This window comes from Temnothorax longispinosus, chromosome 7, assembly GCF_030848805.1.
Source record: "Temnothorax longispinosus isolate EJ_2023e chromosome 7, Tlon_JGU_v1, whole genome shotgun sequence".
In the NCBI taxonomy this organism is placed as follows: Eukaryota; Metazoa; Arthropoda; class Insecta; order Hymenoptera; family Formicidae; genus Temnothorax; species Temnothorax longispinosus.
In genome coordinates this window covers 10,897,882-10,920,048 of record NC_092364.1, presented here as the reverse complement: position 1 = coordinate 10,920,048, position 22,167 = coordinate 10,897,882, and the positions used below count along the sequence as shown (strand labels likewise).

At 37.4% G+C, this 22,167-nt stretch overlaps 4 protein-coding genes and 1 long non-coding RNA gene across 18 annotated transcripts in view; 2 read left to right on the top strand and 3 right to left on the bottom strand.

Annotated features, from left to right (window-relative positions):
• Positions 1–4,263: 4,263 nt before the first annotated feature.
• Positions 4,264–6,218, bottom strand: LOC139815777 (uncharacterized). Its single transcript, XM_071782929.1, has 3 exons — positions 5,728–6,218; positions 4,758–5,097; positions 4,264–4,675 (listed from the first exon to the last, which is right to left on the bottom strand). Exons 1-3 carry the CDS (start codon positions 5,740–5,742, stop codon positions 4,425–4,427), a joined length of 606 nt encoding a protein of 201 aa, XP_071639030.1. The 5' UTR covers positions 5,743–6,218; the 3' UTR covers positions 4,264–4,424.
• Positions 6,219–10,775: 4,557 nt separating this feature from the next.
• LOC139816211 (uncharacterized) lies at positions 10,776–13,233 on the top strand. The gene is made up of 5 exons (XR_011732975.1): positions 10,776–11,166; positions 11,449–11,555; positions 11,644–11,900; positions 11,991–12,166; positions 12,274–13,233. It is a non-coding gene; the product is annotated as an uncharacterized lncRNA (long non-coding RNA).
• Positions 13,234–13,421: 188 nt separating this feature from the next.
• Positions 13,422–15,418, bottom strand: LOC139816208 (uncharacterized). Of its 2 annotated transcripts, XM_071783612.1 has the most exons (5): positions 14,896–15,416; positions 14,600–14,740; positions 13,929–14,196; positions 13,746–13,825; positions 13,541–13,680 (listed from the first exon to the last, which is right to left on the bottom strand). In XM_071783612.1, exons 1-5 carry the CDS (start codon positions 15,117–15,119, stop codon positions 13,677–13,679), a joined length of 717 nt encoding a protein of 238 aa, XP_071639713.1. In that variant the 5' UTR covers positions 15,120–15,416; the 3' UTR covers positions 13,541–13,676. The 2 variants fall into 2 exon arrangements, with proteins under 2 accessions (XP_071639712.1, XP_071639713.1); XM_071783611.1 differs by having other exon boundaries at positions 13,422–13,825; positions 14,896–15,418.
• Positions 15,419–16,955: 1,537 nt separating this feature from the next.
• Positions 16,956–22,167, top strand: part of Pig-s (phosphatidylinositol glycan anchor biosynthesis class S) — a 198,215-nt gene continuing 193,003 nt past the window's right edge. The window contains exons 1-2 of one of the 6 annotated variants that reach the window (XM_071783596.1): positions 16,956–17,097; positions 17,241–17,338. In XM_071783596.1, coding sequence (XP_071639697.1) covers positions 17,305–17,338 — 34 coding nt within the window. In that variant the 5' untranslated portion in view covers positions 16,956–17,097; positions 17,241–17,304. Of the gene's footprint in view, positions 17,098–17,143; positions 17,339–22,167 lie in introns of those variants that run through there. The other 5 variants (XM_071783599.1, XM_071783600.1, XM_071783594.1 and 2 more) reach the window with 5 other exon arrangements.
• Positions 17,241–22,167, bottom strand: part of LOC139816202 (protein I'm not dead yet) — an 87,133-nt gene continuing 82,206 nt past the window's right edge. For all 8 annotated transcript variants that reach the window (XM_071783588.1, XM_071783592.1, XM_071783590.1 and 5 more), the window contains one exon: positions 17,241–19,753. In XM_071783588.1, coding sequence (XP_071639689.1) covers positions 19,502–19,753 — 252 coding nt within the window. In that variant the 3' untranslated portion in view covers positions 17,241–19,501. The remainder of the gene's footprint in view (positions 19,754–22,167) is intronic.

Sequence of the window (22,167 nt, the reverse complement as noted above, 5' to 3'; positions counted from 1 at the left end):
TACAAGAAGTGTAACTTTGCCAATTTTGGAATTATTTTAAAACTGATTGCGCGACTCGATGTAGAATCGTTTGTAGTTGTTTGTAATGGTTTTCGTTCTGTTTCGTTTAAAATATCTTCAAAATTGGCAAAGTTACACTTCTTGCTTACTGCAAAAATATCATAACTTTATTAGAACGGTGCAACTACAAACGAAAAGAAAAGCACTACAAACAACTACAAATGATTCTGAAGAAGATGGCGCAAGCGGATTTGAGATATCTCCAAAATTGGCAAAGTTACTGTTTTTGTTTATTGCAAAAATATAATAACTTTTGAACGGTGCAAACGAAAAGAAAAGCACTACAAACAACTACAAACGATTCTGAAGAAGATGGCGCAAGCGGATTTGAGATATCTCAAAGTGGGGTGCGAGTAATTTTTAAAACTTTTATAATTTTTAATGTATTAAACTACAAACGAAATTTTTGTTACTACAAATAACTACAAACAAAATGCTAACGTTTTCCGTAAAAAAAATTAATTTTTCAAAAGTCGGGTGCCAGGTTCACATAGGTAAGGACCAATTCTTTCAAAGGTGCCGCCATAGCCGCCATGTTCTTACTGCGAATGCCTCACCTCGCGAGCCGCAGTAAAAGTAGGAAGTGACGACAAAATCTATGACGTCACATGTCTAATCAATGTAGCAACCGAAAAATTATCATTAATAATTGGTTATAAAATTATCGGAAAATTAAATAAAAAAATAAATGATGATTTTTACATAGTGTAAGAGTAAGTTATATGTTCTATTAGTGTAAATATTAAAATTTATACAATAAGTCAGCTGACTACGTCAGTGCTAAAGAGCAGAATAATAACATGCGCGTGTTACAATGTCATGTGTAGCAGTCTGCAGCTAAGTGAGGTGTAGCCGTGTAGCGTTGTAGCGATTGATGCGATGAAGAGATGGAGCCAAAAGAAAGATATAACGTGAGAATGCTGAGAGGGAAAATGAAAGGAAAATTCTCGAAAATAAAGTCAATGCGCGAGAGAATAATTATGCCGCTACCATACAGTGCAGAGAAAAGACATGTGCAAGTGAGGTTAGAAACTTCGCGCGATTTTGACACTCGGAAGATCATTCGCCTAACCTGTCGTACGTCATATTAAAACTACAATATCTTTTATAACTCATCGTCAACACCAAGTTTTCTTCTTATCATTAGAAAGATTATTATTTTAACTACAATTCCTTAGTTTTTTGTTTACCTGGCTCGCAAACTTGCCAAGAAAATACATCACTTCCGGTAAAAATTTTAGTGTGTACCATTATGCTCTGTGTTAAAAATGCGAATTTCAATACTGATATTTTTAAAATTTTTATCGTCAACCTATGCTAAAGTTTTGGGCATCGGTTCGTTGTGGTTCACTTTACAACATAATTTAATTTCATAAAGATCTGTCGTTTTATGATCGAGGTAAGAGCCTCCTTAACTGCCGCGTATATTGGAACCACTGATCTCTATATAACACTGGATTTCCCTTAAATAATCCCAAATTACTGGAGAAATGGGTAGCGACAATGAAGTTGCAAGATTTCATTCCAAATGAGAAAAGTTTGCTGTGTAGTCGTTTGCTCAAAGGTTTTGCATGATCTTGTACAACCCCCTTGTACATTATTTCCACAGTTAAACGAACATATGTTTGATGATGCAGCTAATGATACAAATCACATTTATTTCCTTTCAAAGCAAGTGTGCAAAGTATATTTGAATTTAAGACTCTATGCTGCGACAAAGAAAGCGTCTCAAACTGCTGTTGGGACAAAAGTTCGTCATCACCTAACTCGACGAATTATCTGGGAACGTCAGTGATAGCTGGTTTTAGTAGTATTATAGCAGAGACTAGTCTTCCTTTCTTTGTACTAACATTGACTAGTCAAAACGAGTATTGTTTTAAACTTTATGCTAGTCTATTAAAGATTATTGTCTGAAAGGCAACCTTAGGATAATATAAGCATTTCCATATATTCGAGAGATTAACTTATATTTATTATTTGTCTTTTGCATGGAGTGCAATAAAACAAGCATGAATAGCATGAAAGTGTTGCAACGGGTAGCACAATAGCATGGCTTGGCATAATGAACCAAAAAAACTTGAGCTGTAATATAATTTGTTCATTATAGATGAGTTTTTTATTTTCTTCAATTATTTTATACTGTGTTATTCAGATTCTGAAATTATTGTTCTTTTTTTGTAAGGTTTTATTGATGTAAGATTTTATTTATATTTGTACTAAATTCAGTAAAAAAAATATAATTTTTATATAAATATAATTTTTAAAACTTAATTGTAATGCCACCACTGGATAAAACCATTCGTTTTCTTCACATAATTATGATTCTTAACATTTTGATCTGCTTGCAGATACTGCAAAATAAAATTTGCACTGAAATATTGATGGAAAACGAGGATCCATTGATCCACCTGTAGGTATATAAATTTTATATACACATTTTTTTTAATTTTTATATATTACATTACATTTACATTACATTTACAATCAGAATTCCATATCTAATCAATTTATTTAATCCTACTTTTTACATTACATTTACAATCAAAATTCTATCTCTAATCAATTTATTTAATCCATAATTGTACATATTTAATATTAATTACAATTTTCATCTTATGTATTATTAATATCTATTCATTGTTTTTCATTTATTACATTCAATATCTTTATATACACTTCTAAGACTTACTTTACAATACATTAATTTATTAGTTACAATACTTATTGTAAAGAATTTGAAAATAAAATAAACCAAACAATTTATTGTTTTTAAATTTTTTCCTTCACAAAATGTGTTTTTAGACATTTTTCTGTATATCTTTAATTTAGTTTTACGTACTTTTATATTTTGAACTCATTTTCAACTTGCTATTTACGTCTCCTATTTAAAACACGATGTTGTATACATGGTAAAATGTATATACAATTCATGTTTTAATCCAAGTGAATATATATTGTACGTGCAGTAAAAATTACTTTTAGTAGTAATAATAATTTTCCCATAATAGAGTACTGTACACTTTCTACGTTTTAACTATAAAAATCGTCAAATAAGTCTTTATATTATTACTTTTTTACTTTATCCCCATTTGAATTTACCGCCTAAAAGTGCATATTTTACCTCATCAAAGATGGCTGCCGGGTCTTCAATGCGTAACACAATTTATCGTCCTTTTCCATAGCATACGCCATCCAGTGTTATATAGAGATCAGTGGCAAGCGAAGCATAACTTATGGCTGTCACTACACGTATATCTATGCCTTCTACTACTTCTAGCTAACTTTTTGTCTCCGTTGCACTCGTGAAGAGATAGTGTACAGCATTGTGCATTACATAAGACAAAGACTTAAGGCATAAAACACTGCCAAGACAGCCATTCTGCTTAGGCCCATAGGGTAATTATTTAGGAACCTCACCTCAAATATCGATGAAATTATATGCTCAATCGACGCGTTTTTGCATGAAACGAAAGAATCTGGCAGAAAAATGTGTCGCTCCGCGACGCGAGATATTAAACGTTAAAGTTGACAGAAAACAGGTTATGATTCCTGTCATACCGACGACATGTAGCAACTACAAACATGTCCTACAGCCATATGCGCATGCTCAGTGGCCGCACGCGCATGCAGCAGATCACGTGACAACTGTTTGGTTGGTAAGTCAGAAGTGTAACATAATTCGAAATGATATTCTTTCGGCGTATAGATTAGTGACGCTTTAAAAGTATTTAAGTTTTTAAAGCGCGTCAACTAACCTATGTAGATTAGTAACGCGCTTTAAAAATATGTAACTGTTTAATGATTTTCGTTAAAGCAGGGCACACACACACGTGTGTATGTCCTGCTTTATAGAAGTTGTAATTTTCGTTAAAGCAGGGCACACACACACGTGTGTATGCCCTGCTTTATAGAAGTTGTGATTTTCGTTAAAGCAGGGCACACACACGTGTGTATGCCCTGCTTTATAGAAGTTGTGATTTTTGTTAAAGCAGGGCACACACATGTGTGCCCTACATAGGTTAGTTGACGCGCTTTAAACACTTAAATACTTTTAAAGCGTGTCATTAATCTATATAGGTTCGCCCCCCCTGCACCCCCCATGCACCATCATGCACCACCATGCACCCCCCCCCCAAAAAAAAACACAACGCACGCCACACAATAATATGTTAGGTATAATAGAATTTAGGTATGTAACACATATTGTCAGGAAAAGTTAATAGATTTATTAATCCAGTATGATGTTCTAACATCTACAATTAAATATAGTAAATATGGTAGTGACATTAATATTGATAAAGAAACATTAATGTACCGATGTAGAAAACGGTACTACGTAAAAAGTGAGCACAAGAAACGTATCTCTAAGCAGTGCTGGTACTTGGTTCGTCGGATGTTTCTGGCTCAAGTTCCGGCTGGTCCTCAAAAGTGGATATCGGAGGATATAATTCTGCGATGACATCAAAGAAGTTTTCTATACGCTCCAAGCGGCTATAGGCGCGTTTGAAGAGATATTCGTTCAAATATCCAAGGACGTGATCCTCCCTGGTTCCATACCTTGGGATATTTCCGCGAACTTCTCTCCAAACACATTCTATATTCTGCGTATGCGCGCCTGTAGATTTAAAAAATGTATTAGAACAATATACAAATAAACAATAATAATATGGTTGTTAACTATGGCAAAAAGTTCTCACCAGTTTCAGGATCGACAAAGTTGTATGAGTGGTTTACCGTCAGATGTTGGAAGCCTTCATTGTTTAAACAATTATAGGACTTCCAACAATCTGACATGATGGTGGTGCCTGGCAATATCCACTCTTTGATACACGCCAGAAGTGTCTCTTCAGTTCGATCCTGTACTGGCACGATGAAAATCTTCTTTGTGCCTTGCTCATATCCTCCGAAAATCCATTGACCTTTTACGAGCCGACTACGATTGTATTTTCTTTTTCCAATCTTTGCTTCATCGATTTCTAGTGTGCATCCTAGGCCACCAAGTTTCTCACTATGTTTTTCAGCCCAGAACACACAGACCTGTAAGAAGAAATAATATTATTAATATTTTGTTTTATACATTTTACGTGTGTGTGTGTGTGTGTGTGTGTGTGTGTGTGTGTGTGTGTGCGCGCGCGCGCGCGTGTGTGTGTGCGTGTGCGTGTATGTGCGTGTGCGTGTGTGTGTATTTATGAAAATATGTTAAAATATAATTATCTCTCGGCAAAAATTGAACCAGTCAACAATCGTGGTCGGCGACGAAACGCCAGTTTCATCTTGTGTGTCATCTTGACGTGGATGTTTCAACATTAAGAAACAGGCAACAATTTTGCATATTGTTGCCACGTCAAGATGACTTTTTCCGAACCAAGTACCAGCTTTGCCACTTTTTTTTAAATTGCACTGCTTTGAGACACGTTTCATGTGCATTTTTTACGTAGTACCGTTTTCTACATCGGTACATTAATGTTTCTTTATCAATATTAATGTCACTACCACATTCACTACATTTAATTGTAGCTGTTAGAACACCATGCTGGATTGAAAAATCTATTAACTTTGTGACGTGACATTTGTCACGTCCGCCGCCCAGACGATAGCTCGGCCGAGGGGAAAATCAGGGACGGCGCCTTGACTCGGGTCGAGGAAGGGCTACTCGCGTTAACTAACCTTTTTGAGAAACATTCCGTAGGGATGACAGGTGGTGCCGGAGCGTGGGATCACGACCAGATGTAACGACGATAGTCGCGACGAGGGAGAAACGGGCGCTCGGAGGACGCACGGCGGAGTGGTCGGCCGACGGGCGGGCCACCGGGACCTGCCGCTGGAGAAGCGCCGGGAATGCCTCGCACAGCGTAACACGGCCCCGCCGCAGCATAAACACGGGTGCGCCACCGCGACTGCAGCGCGGGTGGACGACCCACACACTCACCCGACGGCGCCCCAAGGGCCGAGCGGCGCCGCCACGGCCTGGCCAGCCGGGCGGAAAACCGCGAGGGGCCCGCGCGCAACCAGCAGCCAAGTCAAAAGGGCCGCGGGAAAATGGCGGAAATCGTCTGCAACGTCGCGAACAGGGCGACACACACGACCAATCGGCGGGGCGGAAGAACCGCGAGCTTGAGGGCGCAAGTGCGGGGGTCCGGCGTGGTCCCGCCGAGCCGGCCGCTCCTCACTGTCGATCTAGCCGCGGACGAGGAGCCACCCCTGGAGGAGCGCCCCGACGCCGCCGAGCCGCAGCGAGCAGCAGAATTGTAAGATCTCCACTCCGGTGCTGCCTATTGAGGGCTCGATCTCGGTCGCGATACGGTGCCAGAAAGGCGTATATCGAGTAGATTACCGTGTGAATCAGCCTGATTACGTGTCGTACTTAGCTACCGGCTCCCGCCGTTGTGGATGCCGGGAAGATTATCGCGGTTGTTTGTCGGGATCGCGGGCACGTGGCCGGCCGAGATCGTAGCCAGAAACAGTAAAAGCCCTACTCGAAAACTTGCGAATGATCGGCAGTCAATTCGCGTATATCGTCGTGCGTGTCTTGTGAATCGTGGGCGGAGGTGTGCCGCGGGCGGCACACTCCGGTGCATATTGTGTTTAGTGTTGCGTATTAGAGTATATTATCGCGTGTCGCGTACGGAAGTCCCGTGTGCGTGTCGGGAGGGACCGCGCCGGGCACCTGTTTGCGTATTTGGGTATATTATCGCGTGTCGCGTACGGAAGCCCCGTGTGCGTGTCGGGAGGGACCGCGCCGGGCACCTTGGGGTGCATTGGGGTGCATCGCGAGCCTCGCGGATATCTTGCGCCGTGTGTGCGGGCAAATATCGCCGCGTCGGCTCGAAAGGGAATCTCGCGAGCGCGCCATTATCTGGCGTTGCATATGTTGTGTAGTGCGGGTGCGAGTCGTGTATATCGAGCGTGTGAGGATTGTTATGTCGAGTGTATGAGAATCGTTTGCGTCGGGCGTGTAAGAATCGCCGAGCGTTCGGGATCCGGAGATTAAGGCGTGGGCGGATTGGCGTTATCGCGGGGTCGCGCTTAGAATCGAGATTGCGGGGCTCGCTTGAGAGCTTCGCTCGCGAAGGGAGCCTCGCGAGCGTGAACATCACGCACTCCGCGCGTGCTGTAACGGCCGATCCGGTTACCGCGTTGATACCGGCCATTTGAGCGAGATCCGGCCTTGGTTTCCCGATACGATTTGTTCGTTACTGAATGAAATATATCTCATTAATATTGTTTATCGTCGGGCTTTATTTTTGTGTGTTGCTTGCGTCACGCTCCTCCACCTTCATCTCTTTCACGCGGAACTACGCCCTGAGCTTGTGGCGAGACTAAGGAGAACGCTATCGAGACGTGGTGCGCGTCTATAATCGCACCTGGCGCCCAATCGAATGGTATCGCCCAAGACCTCAGATACGGGAATTACGGTAAGAGAAGTGACTTCGTTATCCCCTTGGAGCTATTGTCCGGTGGTCCGCGGATTAATTTGCAGCCGCGCCCCCTCGGCCAGCGAGACCGAGGGAAATCGAGTTGCAACTTATCCTGACAATATGTCAGATGCCCGAACTCTATCAATCCTAACATTGCGTGGCGACGTAGCGTGCAATTTCGTGGCGTCTAACAATAACGACATTGTCGCGCTTCATTTGTTTTATAAAATACATATTTAAAATTGGCGCAGTTTTGCATGCGCGTGCGGCCACTGAGCATGCGCATGTGGCCGCAGGGCATGTTCAATGTGGTTCAGTGTTGCTACATGTTGTCGGTATGACAGGAATTATAACCTGATTTTTGTCAACTTTAACGTTTAATATTAGGTTGGCAACTAAGTTCTCGCCGTTTTTTTAAATTTTAACATTCTGCATGTCATTAAATGTTTTTGGCATAATGTTTTAAATCATTCGAGGTTCAGAAGTGTGAAGCATGGGTTCCGCATGCTTTAAGTGACAACAACAAAAATCAACGAGCCACAATCTCCGCTGGTTTGCTTGCTCGTCATCGCTCAACTCATGGACACAAGCAACGATTTCTTTACCGAATCGTTACTGGCGACGAAAAATGGTGCCTGTACATTAATATGAAGCAGCGCAAGCAATGGCTTAGCCCCGGTAAACAAGCGACACTGAGCGTGAAACAAGATCTTCATCCGCGTAAAACGATGTTGTGCGTATGGTGAGACTGGGAAGGGATTATCCATTACGAATTGCTTGAACGGAACCAAACGGTCAACGCGGAACTCTATGTTCAAATGGAACGACTCAACACGGCTATTCAAGAGAAAAAACCTAATCGGCAGCATGGAGTTCTTCAGCCATGCGTTTGAATGGCTTACTTGGTCATATTGGCGATATGAGGGCGGGCGTTGTCGTGCAGCAAAAAAACTCCATTCTGCCGATTAGGTCTTTTCTCTTGAATAGCCGTGTTGAGTTGTTCTATTTGTTGAACATAGAGTTCCGCGTTGACCGTTTGGTTCCGTTCAAGCAATTCGTAATGGATAATCCCATCCCAGTCCCACCATACGCACAACATCGTTTTACGCGGATGAACATCTTGTTTCACGCGCGGTGTCGCTTGCTTACCGGGGCTAAGCCATTGCTTGCGCTGCTTCATATTAATATACAGACACCATTTTTCGTCGCCAGTAACGATTCGGTAAAGAAAACGTTGCTTGTGTAAATGAGTTGAGCGGTGACGAGCAAGAAAACCAGCGGAGATTGTGGCTCGTTGATTTTTGTTGTTGTCACTTAAAGCATGCGGAACCCATGCTCCACACTTCTGAACCTCGAATGATTTAAAACATTATGCTAAAAACATTTAATGACATGCGGAATGTTCCTCTCTAAAAAAAGGCGTGCAAAGTCGGTACTCGAATATATCGCGTTTATTGTTCCCTCTTTTCCGCGATGCCGATTGGTTCTCTCGCTATGCTTACTTCATGAGCAGCTGTCATTGTATATGTGTGTAATGTTAAAGCTAAATAGCGCGTGCAAAGCGCGCGTCTGTAGTGTCTAGTAACATTTAAAAAAACGGCGGGAACTTAGTTGCCAACCTAATATCTCGCGTCGCGGGGCAGAGCGACACTTTTTTCTGCCAGATTCTTTCGTTTCGTGCAAAAACGCGTCAATTGAGCATAATTTCATCGATATTTGAGGTGAGGCCCCTAAACTGTATAATTACCAGAGATAGAAAGGGGAAATGAGAAACATCGTTGTCACGTCTCTTTTGAGAGAGTCGCATAACAATGTTTATAATAAATAATATTCAAAATTATCGTTTATATGATATTTATCTTTTTTGACGTTATTAAAGTCACATTTGTTTATCAGCATTGCTGAATAATGTCTTTCGCTTTGAAATAATTTAACGTTATAAAGTTGAAATCAGGGCATTTTCACTGCCAAAAGTTTAGGCTCATAAATTACAAAAATCGCAAATAATACTGGAAAAAACATTTGTAAAGTAAAAAATATCTTTCTAGGAGTGAAAATAAGACTCCTACTATCATTTGAGTATCTTACATCTAGATTTACTATACGTTAGACGTAGATATTCAAGTATTTCAAATTTCATGCACTTTTGTCTAAGATTGTACCTCCGATACATCCTTAAGGCTGCGGTCCACTAAACGCTACAAATACTACGGAGCGTTTGTAGCAGCGCTACGGTTGGTCCACTTAGCGCTACGAAACGCTACAACAGACCTGATGACGTCATGAATTACGTCATTATATTCGCTACCAAGGGTCCGTTCCGTTTCGCGCAGTGAGCGCATGAATCGCAGCCAAAGCGCTGCGCGCATTGATATCGTTCCGTTTCGCTGTTGCGCATATGCGCTCTTGGAAACGGAACAGCTCTTGATGCGTTTGATGTAAAGTTGAAAATGGATGCTACCATGAACGACGCTCTATCAACAATAACCTCATTGTTACTAATAAATTCGAATGACAACGAAATTAGCAGTAGTGAATCCAGTGATAGTGAAAATGAAGATAAAGATGAAGATATTCTGTTTAATTCAGAAATGGAAATATTATATACAGTATTAATGGTTAATGAAACACGTGGAGAGATGGTTTTTGTGGAAAAATTAACAGATTATGTAGAACGAGTTATTCCTGGATATTCGAAAACAATATTTAAAGAACATTTTCGGTTGAGTAATAATTATATAATTATATTTTTGTATTTAAAAAATGAGAACATAAATTAATTTTTTTACTCCGATTATTCCAAAACACCATTATTAAAATATAATAAAAACAATTAATTTTGTAAATATTTAATTAACATAATTACTTAATCAAAATAATTAATTACTTAACCAATTTTTTTATTTATTTCATGTTCTTATTTTTCAAAAATTAATGAAGTTTTTATAAAATTAATTTTTACAAAATTATTTGTTTTTATTAGATTTTATCAGTTAAACTTCTCTATTTTAGAATGTTTCCTGCAACATTTGAAATGGTGCTTGGAGTAATTGGTCCAGGAGAAACCTTCGCTCACAAAGCTCCTCTATGAGGAAGCAATATTAATACAAAAATACAATTTATTAAAAAAAACATAAAAATTTCAATTTTACCTCCTGATGCTCTTGACGCGGTTTCTTTATTTACGACTAAGGTTAATAATTCGTCATCCACTAACACGGGAAATTCTACTAATTCCTCCATCGTGTTCTGTGATACTTCTTCTTCTTGAGTAAAAGGTTATGTTATTAGAGGTAAATACGCATCTGCGCATGCGCGCATTAACTGCTTCAAGTCCGAGTTGTAGTAGCCGATGCGCCCTTGATGCGTTAGAGGTGGGGGGATTCTAGGGAATCCTATGCGCCACTAATGCGCGCATTACCTGAAACGGAACGGTTGTCCATGCAGTTCATGCGCTCAATGCGTGAAACGGAACGGACCCCAAGACGCTCCAAATGCCCTTCCTCATGAGGTGGGTTAACTGTAGCGTTGCAGAAATCTGAAATCAGATTGATTCGAATACGGACGGTTGTAGTGTTGTTGTGTAGTATTGAAAATATCAAAATGCTGAAATTGCAATTGCTTGATGAAGAAAGTGGTGATATATATGTATTAAATGTGACAGAAGAAGATTATGTTCGTGCAGACGGTATATATTCCATAAGTATTGCATGCATTTCTGAATATATGTAGGAAAATTAGGTTAGGAAACTATTACTACGTTTACGCGAGTGTTACTTCTGTAGTAACTTATGATAATTCACCCGTTTACGCGGAGTAAATTATCGTAAATTACTACAAAATCCCGTTTACGCGAAGGAAAATCCCGTTTAAGCGAAGGAATTATCGTAAGTTACTACAGAAGTAACGCTCGCGTAAACGTAGTATATGTGTAATTTGTCAGTACAAAATATCTCTTCCCTTTTCTTAGATTTAACATACCGTACCAAATTCCTGGAAAACGCAAAGAAAAATTTAAGAGAAAGCGATGATACAACAGAAAAAGAAGCTGTCGATGATAGTGAAACTTACAAAATGGTATGCTGTGTCTCGTATTTATTATTTCAAGTAAAGTTTAAATGAGTTTTTAATATAATATATATGTGTGTAACATTTATTTTTTCAGATGGTTTTAGATGGGTAAACCAAGCAGTCAGGTTATTGTTGGCAGCATACAAGGATCGTGAAGACCTGTTGATCAAAGGAAAAGTATCCGTAAAGAAATTTTGGGAAATAATTTCTCAAATATTAAAGGAAAAGTCCTACAACATTACAGGACCCCAATGTAAAAGCAAATTTCACAGTTTAAAAAAAACATATAAAAACATTAAAGACCACAACGCTAAAAGTGGCAACAACAGGCGCACTTGGCCTTTCTTCGAAGTATGTATCTTCAATATTTATTCACTGTCAGATTAAGAATAGAAATTAAATTATATAACTGAGAATCCAACTATGTATGTTATTTTACAGATTATGGACGAAATGTTTGGCCATAAACCATGGATGAATCCAATTCTAACTTTGGATTCTGCAAATGACATCCCATCTGGAAGTTCTATTTGCAGCAACAGTGACACCACATCTCCATCTCCAGAGATGTCTATCACCATCCTTACTTACTTCTACTAATAAAAGACCTAAAAAACGTAAGTAAAAATTGTTACATGAAGAAAATTTTGCAAATTACTTAATTATTTTATACAATATGGATACATAATGAATGGATTTTTCATTGTCTTATCTTGGTTTTAAGTAAGAAAGTTGAAGAAACTGCTTTGGAAGATCTGGTTGCAATTGCGAAAGAAAATAAGGAAGAAAGAAAAAATATGTATGAAGAGACTGCGGCAAGACAAGAGCGACTGTTACATATTTTAGAAAGCATTGCCAACAAAATGTAATAAATTTTGTTGGCACAATAAGTGCAATTCTTATACCAATAATTTTTTTTTTAAACCAAAGCAAAGATAGTTTTTATTTTCATATTTTAATTGCAATATTTTACGTTAACATTACATATAACAAACACATTAATATTAATGTCCGTTTTCACCAACGTTGTTTAACTTAAACCTTAGTTCAATTCACTCTTTGCCTGTTTCTAAGGGAGTCCATTAGAAAGAGACAAAGGGTGAATTGAACTAAGGTTCAAGTTAAACGACGTTGGTAAAAACGAACATAAATATAAGAAATATATAATACTAAACAATACTGAATATAATACTTAATATATAATAAATACTGCAAAGAAATACTAAACTTAAGAAATGAGATATTAATTAATATTAATAGGAAATATATATATATATTTATATTTTTTTTTAATGTAAAACATGAAATATTGCAACTAAAAATGGTCTTATAATCGAAAAGTATTATTTGTTTTCTTATTTTTGTGATATTAGTCTAAATAGATAAAGTATTAAGAGTTGCTTCTAATTTTTTCATTGTATTACACAGTGTTACTTGATTCTAAGTATTCTTATTTGTTCGCTTAAAGCAATTTCCATTTCACTCTTTTGTTATTAACATATTTATCAGTATTAGAATATTTTATGTATCAATACATACGATTATCTTGACTATAGAAAATATTATTTAACTCAGATTCGTTTTATATGAGTATTTGAAATTATAGTCAAAAAGCGTTTAATAAAAAGTACAAAAATATTTTGTATGTAATTAATAGAAGAAATAAAAGTCTAAATTGTGATTATATAGCGTAACTTTAATTATTAATTTATAATGTTAAACCATACATATAAATACTCTTGCATTTTGGTCGCAAACATAAAATATCACAATAATATATTATTTAACATATAATATCACTATCCTTCACACATATCTCATACGAAGTGTTGCACATATGAGATTTCTCTTAGCCTCTGCTTCACCTCTATTATGCTCTGTATTTTGCACTCGCGTTTCAGGAAACACAACTTCAGTATCCAACAATAAGACCATTGCTTCCATTTCATCATTTCTCATCAAACAAATGTTATGCAACACACAGCATGCTAGAATATGATAAGGAATGCGCTCGACACTTTCTATCGCCAAATAATGAAGAAGGCTTTTCCAGCGTCCCTTAAGTAAGCCAATAGCTCTTTCCGGTAATATGGTACCATTAATTGTTTCGAAAGGGGATAAGCAGCATCACCTATTAAATGGCTATCATTAGGAAATTTTGATGGGTCTGCAATATAGTCTTGCAAAGTTGATAACCTGAATACACGAGCATCATGTACGGATCCTACGTTTCCAACATTTATATGTGTAAACACACGCATATGATCACAAACAACCTACAACCAAGAGCAATTATACTTAAAACATACAAGAATAAATTTAAAAATACTTATACTTTTTTATTACCAGTAACATAGTACAAACTAAAAAATTGTAAACCTGGGCTTGAATGGAATAATGTCCTTTTCTGTTAATATAAGCCTCTGGATTTTTCTTAGGAGCTGGTATATTAATATGTGTGCCATCTATTGCTCCAATAGTTCCTGGAAAGGCACCAACGTGAGAAAAACCTTGCTTAATTTCTTCAATCTTTTCTTCTGTCGGCCATTGTATAAATATTGAAGCAAGACCACATAATGCTTGAGTAACTCGTCGTACCGCTCTTATAGCTGTAGCTTTTCCTACTCCAAATCTAGTGTGTATTGATCTAAAATATGTTAATTAAATTAACAGAAAAGCACATTATTCCATCCAAGCTCAGGTTCGTAATATTTTACTTTGTACTGTGTTACTGGTAGTAAAAGAAATATAAACATTTTTATATTTATTCCTGTATTTTTAAAAGTATAATTGGTTTTGTTTATAAGTAGTTTAAGCAATTTTTGGCGATTGTTTGGTATGGTTTGGTACATGTATCAAAGTTGCTATCGGTGGTTGCTATTGGTTCTGGTGCAATTTGGTATCCTTTGGTTGCTTATACCAGAGTCGCCAAAAATCGCCTTTTATGATCATATGTGTCTGCTTACACATGTAAATGTTGGAAACGTAGGATTCGTACATGCTTTTTAAATTTATGATCATTTATTAATATTACAGAGTATGATTCATACCTGTAAGAATCTGGCGTTGCCATACGCCATAAAGCAATTAAAAATTGTTTTTCTGGTGATATCATTTCATTACCATTTGCAGTTCTTTGCAATCGTTCTGCAATCTGTCCTAAGACAAACTCAAATGTCTCTGGCAACATTCTAAAAATAAAGGAATGTTTTTATGAGCGTTTAATACGGAGGATAGGTAATAATAGAAATTGTAATAAAAGAAATATGTAATAAAAAGAAATTATAATAAAAGAAATATATGAGGAATAAATTGTAATAAAAGAAGATAATAGAATTAATTTTACCTAAAATGGCTTTTAAACTCCATTGCACTAAGTGACGGGACAATATTTTCCACGTAACCCTCAATTTTAGGAATATTTTCCCGTTTTGTTTTACCTTTTTCTATTACTGATTTTATACATGCATTATATATTACATCATCTTCATCATCTTCGAATAAAGATGGAATATCAAAAACATCCATACTAGCTATTACAATAGGTATTATCGGTATATTACGTTCCATTCTGATTTACGTTATTGTGCTAATCACATGCTATCACTGCTACAAGTGCTACAGCCTGGTCCACTTGTATAGCGATTGTAGCACTCGAAGCGTTCGTGGACCGCTCCTTTCATAGCACTTAGAGCGTGGCGTTTGGAGCATTTGGTAGCGCTTACTAGGCCGCAACCTAAGGCATACAAAACTGCCAAAACAGCCATTCTGCTTAGGCCCTTAGCATCCCCTTAAGACAGTCTTGAAATAAGATCTAGCTGATTATGAATACCGGATGAATACCGGCCTTGATTTTGACACGAACGGGGACAACGCCCACAAGCTCCCAGCCAGCGATCTCTACAGTAATGAAACACGCATGAAAAAAATCTGCTTAATTTGCTTCTTCATAATATGCATTTTCCATAATTTGCTCCATTTTACTTTTTTTATAAATAAATGATAAAGTTAACAATAATGTAAACGTTAATATAAGCGAAAATCATTAGAATTTGTAGATTTACAGGTACAGAAAAATTGCTTCCTTTTCGTTTGAATTTGCTCCACCTTTACAAAATAATTATCTACAGTATTTATTAAGAAAAACGTAAATAACCTATAGGTTAGTGGCGCGCTTTACTTTATTCAAATAATTTTATCAGTATTGGAGGTTGGGCTTGTATTCTAAATTACTACAAAATAATTAACGTGAAATACATTATTTATTATAATAACAAATGTATAAAATGTATAATATATATACAAAACACATGCTATTAATTTAACATATATGAAAATATATTAATTGGGTTTTGTTATCTAACGCGGTCTATTTTAATATATAATTATGATGCGCAAGTCACCAAAGCGCATGCTCGTATCACTCCATTTCGTCGATGTCAGATTTTCTAACCTAAAATAGTCGTCAACTGTAACGATTAATATCTTGATTCACGAGGCAGACCGCCGCGTTTATCTGGCAGATTATTTTATTTCGTGCAAAAACGCGTCGATTGAACATAATTTCATCTATATTCGCGTTTAGGCCCGTATTCTGAATAAATATATCTTGGTAAAATATATATTGGGTATTTTATCAGTCGAAATATTTGCATTTTACTTTATCAGTGTACATACAACGGCTTTAATGGCCGCGTTCAGCAGACACAACTGTTGAGTGTTGTCTTATCAACACGCTACGTTGATTTGTTGGGTCTAAAAGTAAGAGCCAATCACGTTCGATTGCTACTGAGCGGTTTGTTCTGCTGAACGCGCCCAATGTGCACTGAGTTCCCATGGCGTAGCGATATACGACGGTCGTAGTCCCCGACCTGACAGATCAGGATATGCCAAAGCTTGTGCGTTAAAAGGCCATTGCACGTAACAAAGTTTTAGTCATAATCGTAAGGTTGTAAGAAAATAGACCAATCACAGTCGATTATTCTCCTCGCGCTTGAAGAATAATCAAGTGTGATTGGTCTATTTTCTTACGGCCTTACGATTAAAACTAAAGCCCCTTGCACAATGCTAGGCAACAGGCAATAGGAACAGGGAATAGAAATCAGAAATCATGTATAAATGCAGAAATAAACAGTGACACAGGCAATAGACACGGAGTTTCCATCACGTTGGAAATTCTGTGCCTATTGCCTGTTGCCAACCAATCATAGCACTTTTTTTTTTTTTGGTTGCTCCTATCGGGTCAGGAGCGTAGACGCCTTCAGTCCTGCCTTTGGACTATGTGACCAATCATAGCACTCGAATTTTTTAGGTTGTAATTAACGATTTTTTGGTTATTTCCTGTTCCTATTGCCTGTTGCCTGGCATTGTGCAAGGGGCTTAAAACTTTGTTACGTGCAATGGCCTTTAATTACACTGCCCATGAAAACCTACCTTTACGCTTACCGCGTCCCGTGAGCCCGTGTGCAGTCCGGCTGCACGATGCATGTGCCAATAGAAGTACGTGGTCACTGGTCATAGTTCAATGATAACAAGACGTGTCATTTTTGTAGGTTATATTCGTTTTTAATAGAACAAAATAAATTATAGTTTGAAAATTGTTTCAATTTTATTTCGTTATTTATTAACCTTGCAGATTTTTAAATTTTGCTAGTATAATTTAGTGAAGTGTTGTTAACATTTTTATTGCAGTCAAGTGTTTCCTAACTTCAGATATCTAACTTCTGTATAAAACACCGGTAAAATAGTGGGAAAAATGGAAGGCATCGATTGTGATTTTAACGTGGACGGTGAGTAAGAGTTGCGTAAATTTAATATTTATAATTTTTTCAATGATTGCGCGCATGGACACGAAGATTCCATATACAGAATATATATCTACGTATTTGAAACATATTTTATATGGTAAATGTTAAGTTTAGGTTTCTCATCTTATATTTAATGGAATTATTATACTTATTTGATATCTTTTTGTGTAAAAACGATGGTTTGAAAAACAAAAATCGTCGTTTGTTAAGGACCGTCTACAATAGCCGTAAGAATATGCAGTAAGACGTAAGCAGTAAACTACTGGCTAATGGGATTTTTACAATTCAACAAGAATAATCGACTGTGGTTGGTCAATAGTTTACTGTTTACGTCTTACTGCATACTCTTACGGTTATTTAATTAAGCGCCAAAGATGACATAAAGGTTAGGAAATATTTCACATCGACGGAATGATAACCATGTAAGTCTACGCTACGATACAGAAATAGCGTATGAAATAAAATATATATATATATATATATATATATATATATATATGTATTCTAATATATATAATTAATTTATATCGTTATGCGTATAGGAAGGAGATAATGTGGGATGGATCTTGCTTTGCATGAAAAGTTGAAAACCTACATACCCAGATAACAATGTGTCTGCATTGTTGCTGGCATGTTGCCGACAACATAGTATATGTTACTATCAGAATTGTGGCAACTGAGTCCGCATTTGTCGGCAAGTTGATGCCTTCACGATATAACAATTTTGTATAACAACTTGCCAGCAACTTGTTGGCAACTCATGCTGCGGTCTAAAATCGTTTGATTCAAAATTCGAGCTGTTGCTGTCATGTTGCTGTAATAATTCATAGGATCAAATCACAATGCTGTCATATTGCTAGCAACGCGAAATAAATTTGATGCTGCTCTTTTGCTGATAAATTGCTGGCAATACATATATCCAATGTTGCCTGCGTGTTGCTTCAAATATTAAATTACTCAAAATCAATTGAAGCAAATATACGGCCAGTTGCCAGCATCATAAGCAATCACAGGTTTGCGCAATTTTGCTCAGACACGCTTGGCTATCTGGGTACATACTACGTTTACGCGAACTGTACAATGATAGATTTTTTCCACTCTTCTGATTGCCTCCTCGAACAGTGCAATTTTTTCTCTGATAAGTATTTTTTGTATCATTAAAACCAATAGAAATATCTCAAGTAATCAAGATATACAAAACACTGTATATTTTTTATAATAATAGTAATGTTTAATGAATGATAATGTATAATATTTTATAGTATATAAATAGTATATAGTATATACTATTATAATAGTATATAGTATATAAATAAGTTGCTTCTTGATTGGTATCGATTGTTATTAACTTTTGATTGCTGGGATAATAATTAAAGCATCAATTATAAGTCTAAAAATGCGATTTGTCATTTGAGAATTTACTTGCTATTATATATCGAATATAAAATTCATGAAAATTCACTTCAAATAAAGTTGTTGTAAGGGATATTATACACTTATTATTATTTTTTTAATATGGCAATTTCCTACGATAACGTTATAATACATAAGACATAATTTGATCTACACGGAGAGAATTTTCTCTTAAAATTTACCCTGAAATCATGGTAGTTGTGGGACAACATGTACCACCAAGAATTTTATGCAAGCTATTCTGATTAATATCTACCATAATAAAAAATATTAATATCTATTACATTAAAATATAAAATATGTTTGATTAATTTTACTAAAATATATTTAGGAAATTTCAATAATTTTTCAAAATTTACCAATCTGCTTGGTAATTTTTATGACATTGTTTGTAAAATGTCTTGTATATTTAAAAAATTTTTTGGTTGCCAAGTTGTCCCAAGTTTGTAGTGAATTTAAGGGTAAAATATAACGAAAAATTCTTTCCGTGTACAGTCTATATTCTTTTCATAAGATAGTTTTGCGATTATGCTGTTTCTTAAAGCATCGAATATCTTTTAAATTTATAAAAATATATGTAGAAAATGAATTTGATTAGGGGAGAAAATAAAAAATACATAGTGCGAGTAATACTCTTGTCGTTGTAAAAATTATTCTTCGTACTTTGGCGGAATGAAATCATAATTATCATAAATAAATATCAAATAGAAGGTACATGCCGAGTAAGTACTGCTATGTGGCCCATTCGGGGAATTCAGATAGATTAAACACATATGTACCCCAAGTAGAAAACGCCACCGCAGTGACGACGAGCGTGACGATACTGGGTCCGATACCGGCGATCATAAAATCTTTTGTCTTTATGTGCCCCGCAGCACTGGCAATTGCATTCGGTGGGGTACCGACTGGTAGATGAAACGAAAAGGAACAGCAGAGAGCCGCTGGCAGCATTAGATACAAGGGATGTATTTTAATAGCCACACACTGAAAGAAGAAAAAAAAATTCTGTTTTAATCCTCAAAAATTACAATTGAATAGCTTAAATCTAGTATTGTGAGCAGCAGTATGGAAAATATGGATAATCTTGTTATTTGGCAACTGAGGAATTTTCTACAAATTCTAATGTCAACAAAGAGTATTTTAAATTTAACCCTTGGAGAACACACCTATTTTTTTATTCACGAAGAACACTGGGTCAATCTGACCCTACACACTTTGATCGTCTACCATTTTAAATTGACGAGTGCGATCAGCTTGAAAAAATTTCCAGATGTACTTGGAACATTGTTAAATCAATTGATATAAATAAAAAGTGCCGTTGGAATTATTTACATATTCAAGAAAATTAAAAAAAAAATTATTTTTTTGAAAAAAAAAAAAGTATATTGTACATACAACTAGTGGAAAAAGTGGTCGATTCTGAATGAGTGTGAAGTTGGTCGCACGAGCGAAGCGAGTTTGGGCTCGACCACTCTTCCCACGAGTTGTTCATACTATTTTTCCTAACAAGAGCGTGAAACAGGCCGCTTTTCGCGCTTGTTTTACAATTTCATTTCTCCACTAGTTGAGAAATGGCTCCATTTTTCAACTAGTGGAGAAATGGATCGTTTTGCTCACTCAAAACAAGCGCGAAAAGCGGCCCATTTTACGCTCGCGTTAGGAAAACGTAATTTACGAAAAAAATTTTATTTTTTTAAATATTTCTGGCTAAAAATTTACGTGTATATCGATATTTACGATAAAACTCGAGGTAAGGGTCAAATTGACCTTGTGTGTTCTCCGAGGGTTAAAAAATAACCTAGATAATGTTATCTACATAAATGTTACCGGCCGCTGCTTCAAGGGTGTATTCTACTTATTAAAATAAGCAAAAAAAGTTTATATATAAATGTATATCTAAAAATGCATCATTTTCACGTTACAGTCATGTTTGAGTTGAAACTTAAGACAATTACAAGGCATATTATTTTATTTCTAACAATACAAAGTAGTAAAAAATAAAAGTGAAATAAAACAAATCTTAAAACAAATGTTTAAAGCCTCGGTTTAAAGTGACTGCGCCTAGCCGAAATTCACTGCTCCGACTGTTTTCTTAGCGACTAGACACTACAGCGCTTCGCGCGCGCTATTTAGCTTTAACATTATGCTATTATATAATAATCGCGACACGACGCGAGCTGTCACATCATGACACACACGACGCACTACACGCACGAAACTCGCCACACTCCGCGATGACAGTCCCTCACGGGATGAAGCAAGCTCGCGGCGCGGCAATCAATCGAGATAGCCAATCGGCATCGCGGAAAAGAGGCTTCAATTTTACGATACAAACGAAATTCACTCAGGTAACACGCCTTTTTTAAAAGTGGACTAGACACTACAGACGCGCGCGCTTCGCGCGCGCCATTTAGCTTTAACATTATGCTATTATATAATAATCGCGACACGACGCGAGCTGTCACATCATGACACACACGACGCACTACACGCACGAAACTCGCCACACTCCGCGATGACAGTCCCTCACGGGATGAAGCAAGCTCGCGGCGCGGCAATCAATCGAGATAGCCAATCGGCATCGCGGAAAAGAGGCTTCAATTTTACGATACAAACGAAATTCACTCAGGTAACACGCCTTTTTTAAAAGTGGACTAGACACTACAGACGCGCGCGCTTCGCGCGCGCCATTTAGCTTTAACATTATGCTATTGTATAATAATCGCGACACGACGCGGGACGATTAACCTCGCGACACGACGCGAGCTGTCACATCATGACACACACGACGAAACTCGCCACACTCCGCGATGACAGTCCCTCACGGGATGAAGCAAGCTACGCGGCGCGGCAATCAATCGAGATAGCCAATCGGCATCGCGGAAAAGAGGCTTCAATTTTACGATACAAACGAAATTCACTCAGGTAACACACGCCTTTTTTAAAAGTGGACTAGACACTACAGACGCGCGCGCTTCGCGCGCGCCATTTAGCTTTAACATTATGCTATTGTATAATAATCGCGACACGACGCGGGACGATTAACCTCGCGACACGACGCGAGCTGTCACATCATGACACACACGACGAAACTCGCCACACTCCGCGATGACAGTCCCTCACGGGATGAAGCAAGCTACGCGGCGCGGCAATCAATCGAGATAGCCAATCGGCATCGCGGAAAAGAGGCTTCAATTTTACGATACAAACGAAATTCACTCAGGTAACACACGCCTTTTTTAAAAGTGGACTAGACACTACAGACGCGCGCGCTTCGCGCGCGCCATTTAGCTTTAACATTATGCTATTGTATAATAATCGCGACACGACGCGGGACGATTAACCTCGCGACACGACGCGAGCTGTCACATCATGACACACACGACGCACTATACACG

What these genes read in the sequence shown, in the direction of transcription:
- LOC139815777 (XM_071782929.1), bottom strand. An exon ending in CTTTGTCGATCCTGAAACTG is followed by an intron (nt 4,676 to 4,757) that starts GTGAGAACTTTT and finishes TTAAATCTACAG; the next exon opens with GCGCGCATACGCAGAATATA.
- LOC139816208 (XM_071783611.1), bottom strand. Translation starts at nt 15,119, where the DNA reads ATGGAACGTAATATACCGATAATACCTATTGTAATAGCTAGTATGGAT. An exon ending in GAGTTTAAAAGCCATTTTAG is followed by an intron (nt 14,741 to 14,895) that starts GTAAAATTAATT and finishes CTTTATTTTTAG; the next exon opens with AATGTTGCCAGAGACATTTG. An exon ending in ATTATTCCATTCAAGCCCAG is followed by an intron (nt 13,826 to 13,928) that starts GTTTACAATTTT and finishes TCTTGGTTGTAG; the next exon opens with GTTGTTTGTGATCATATGCG.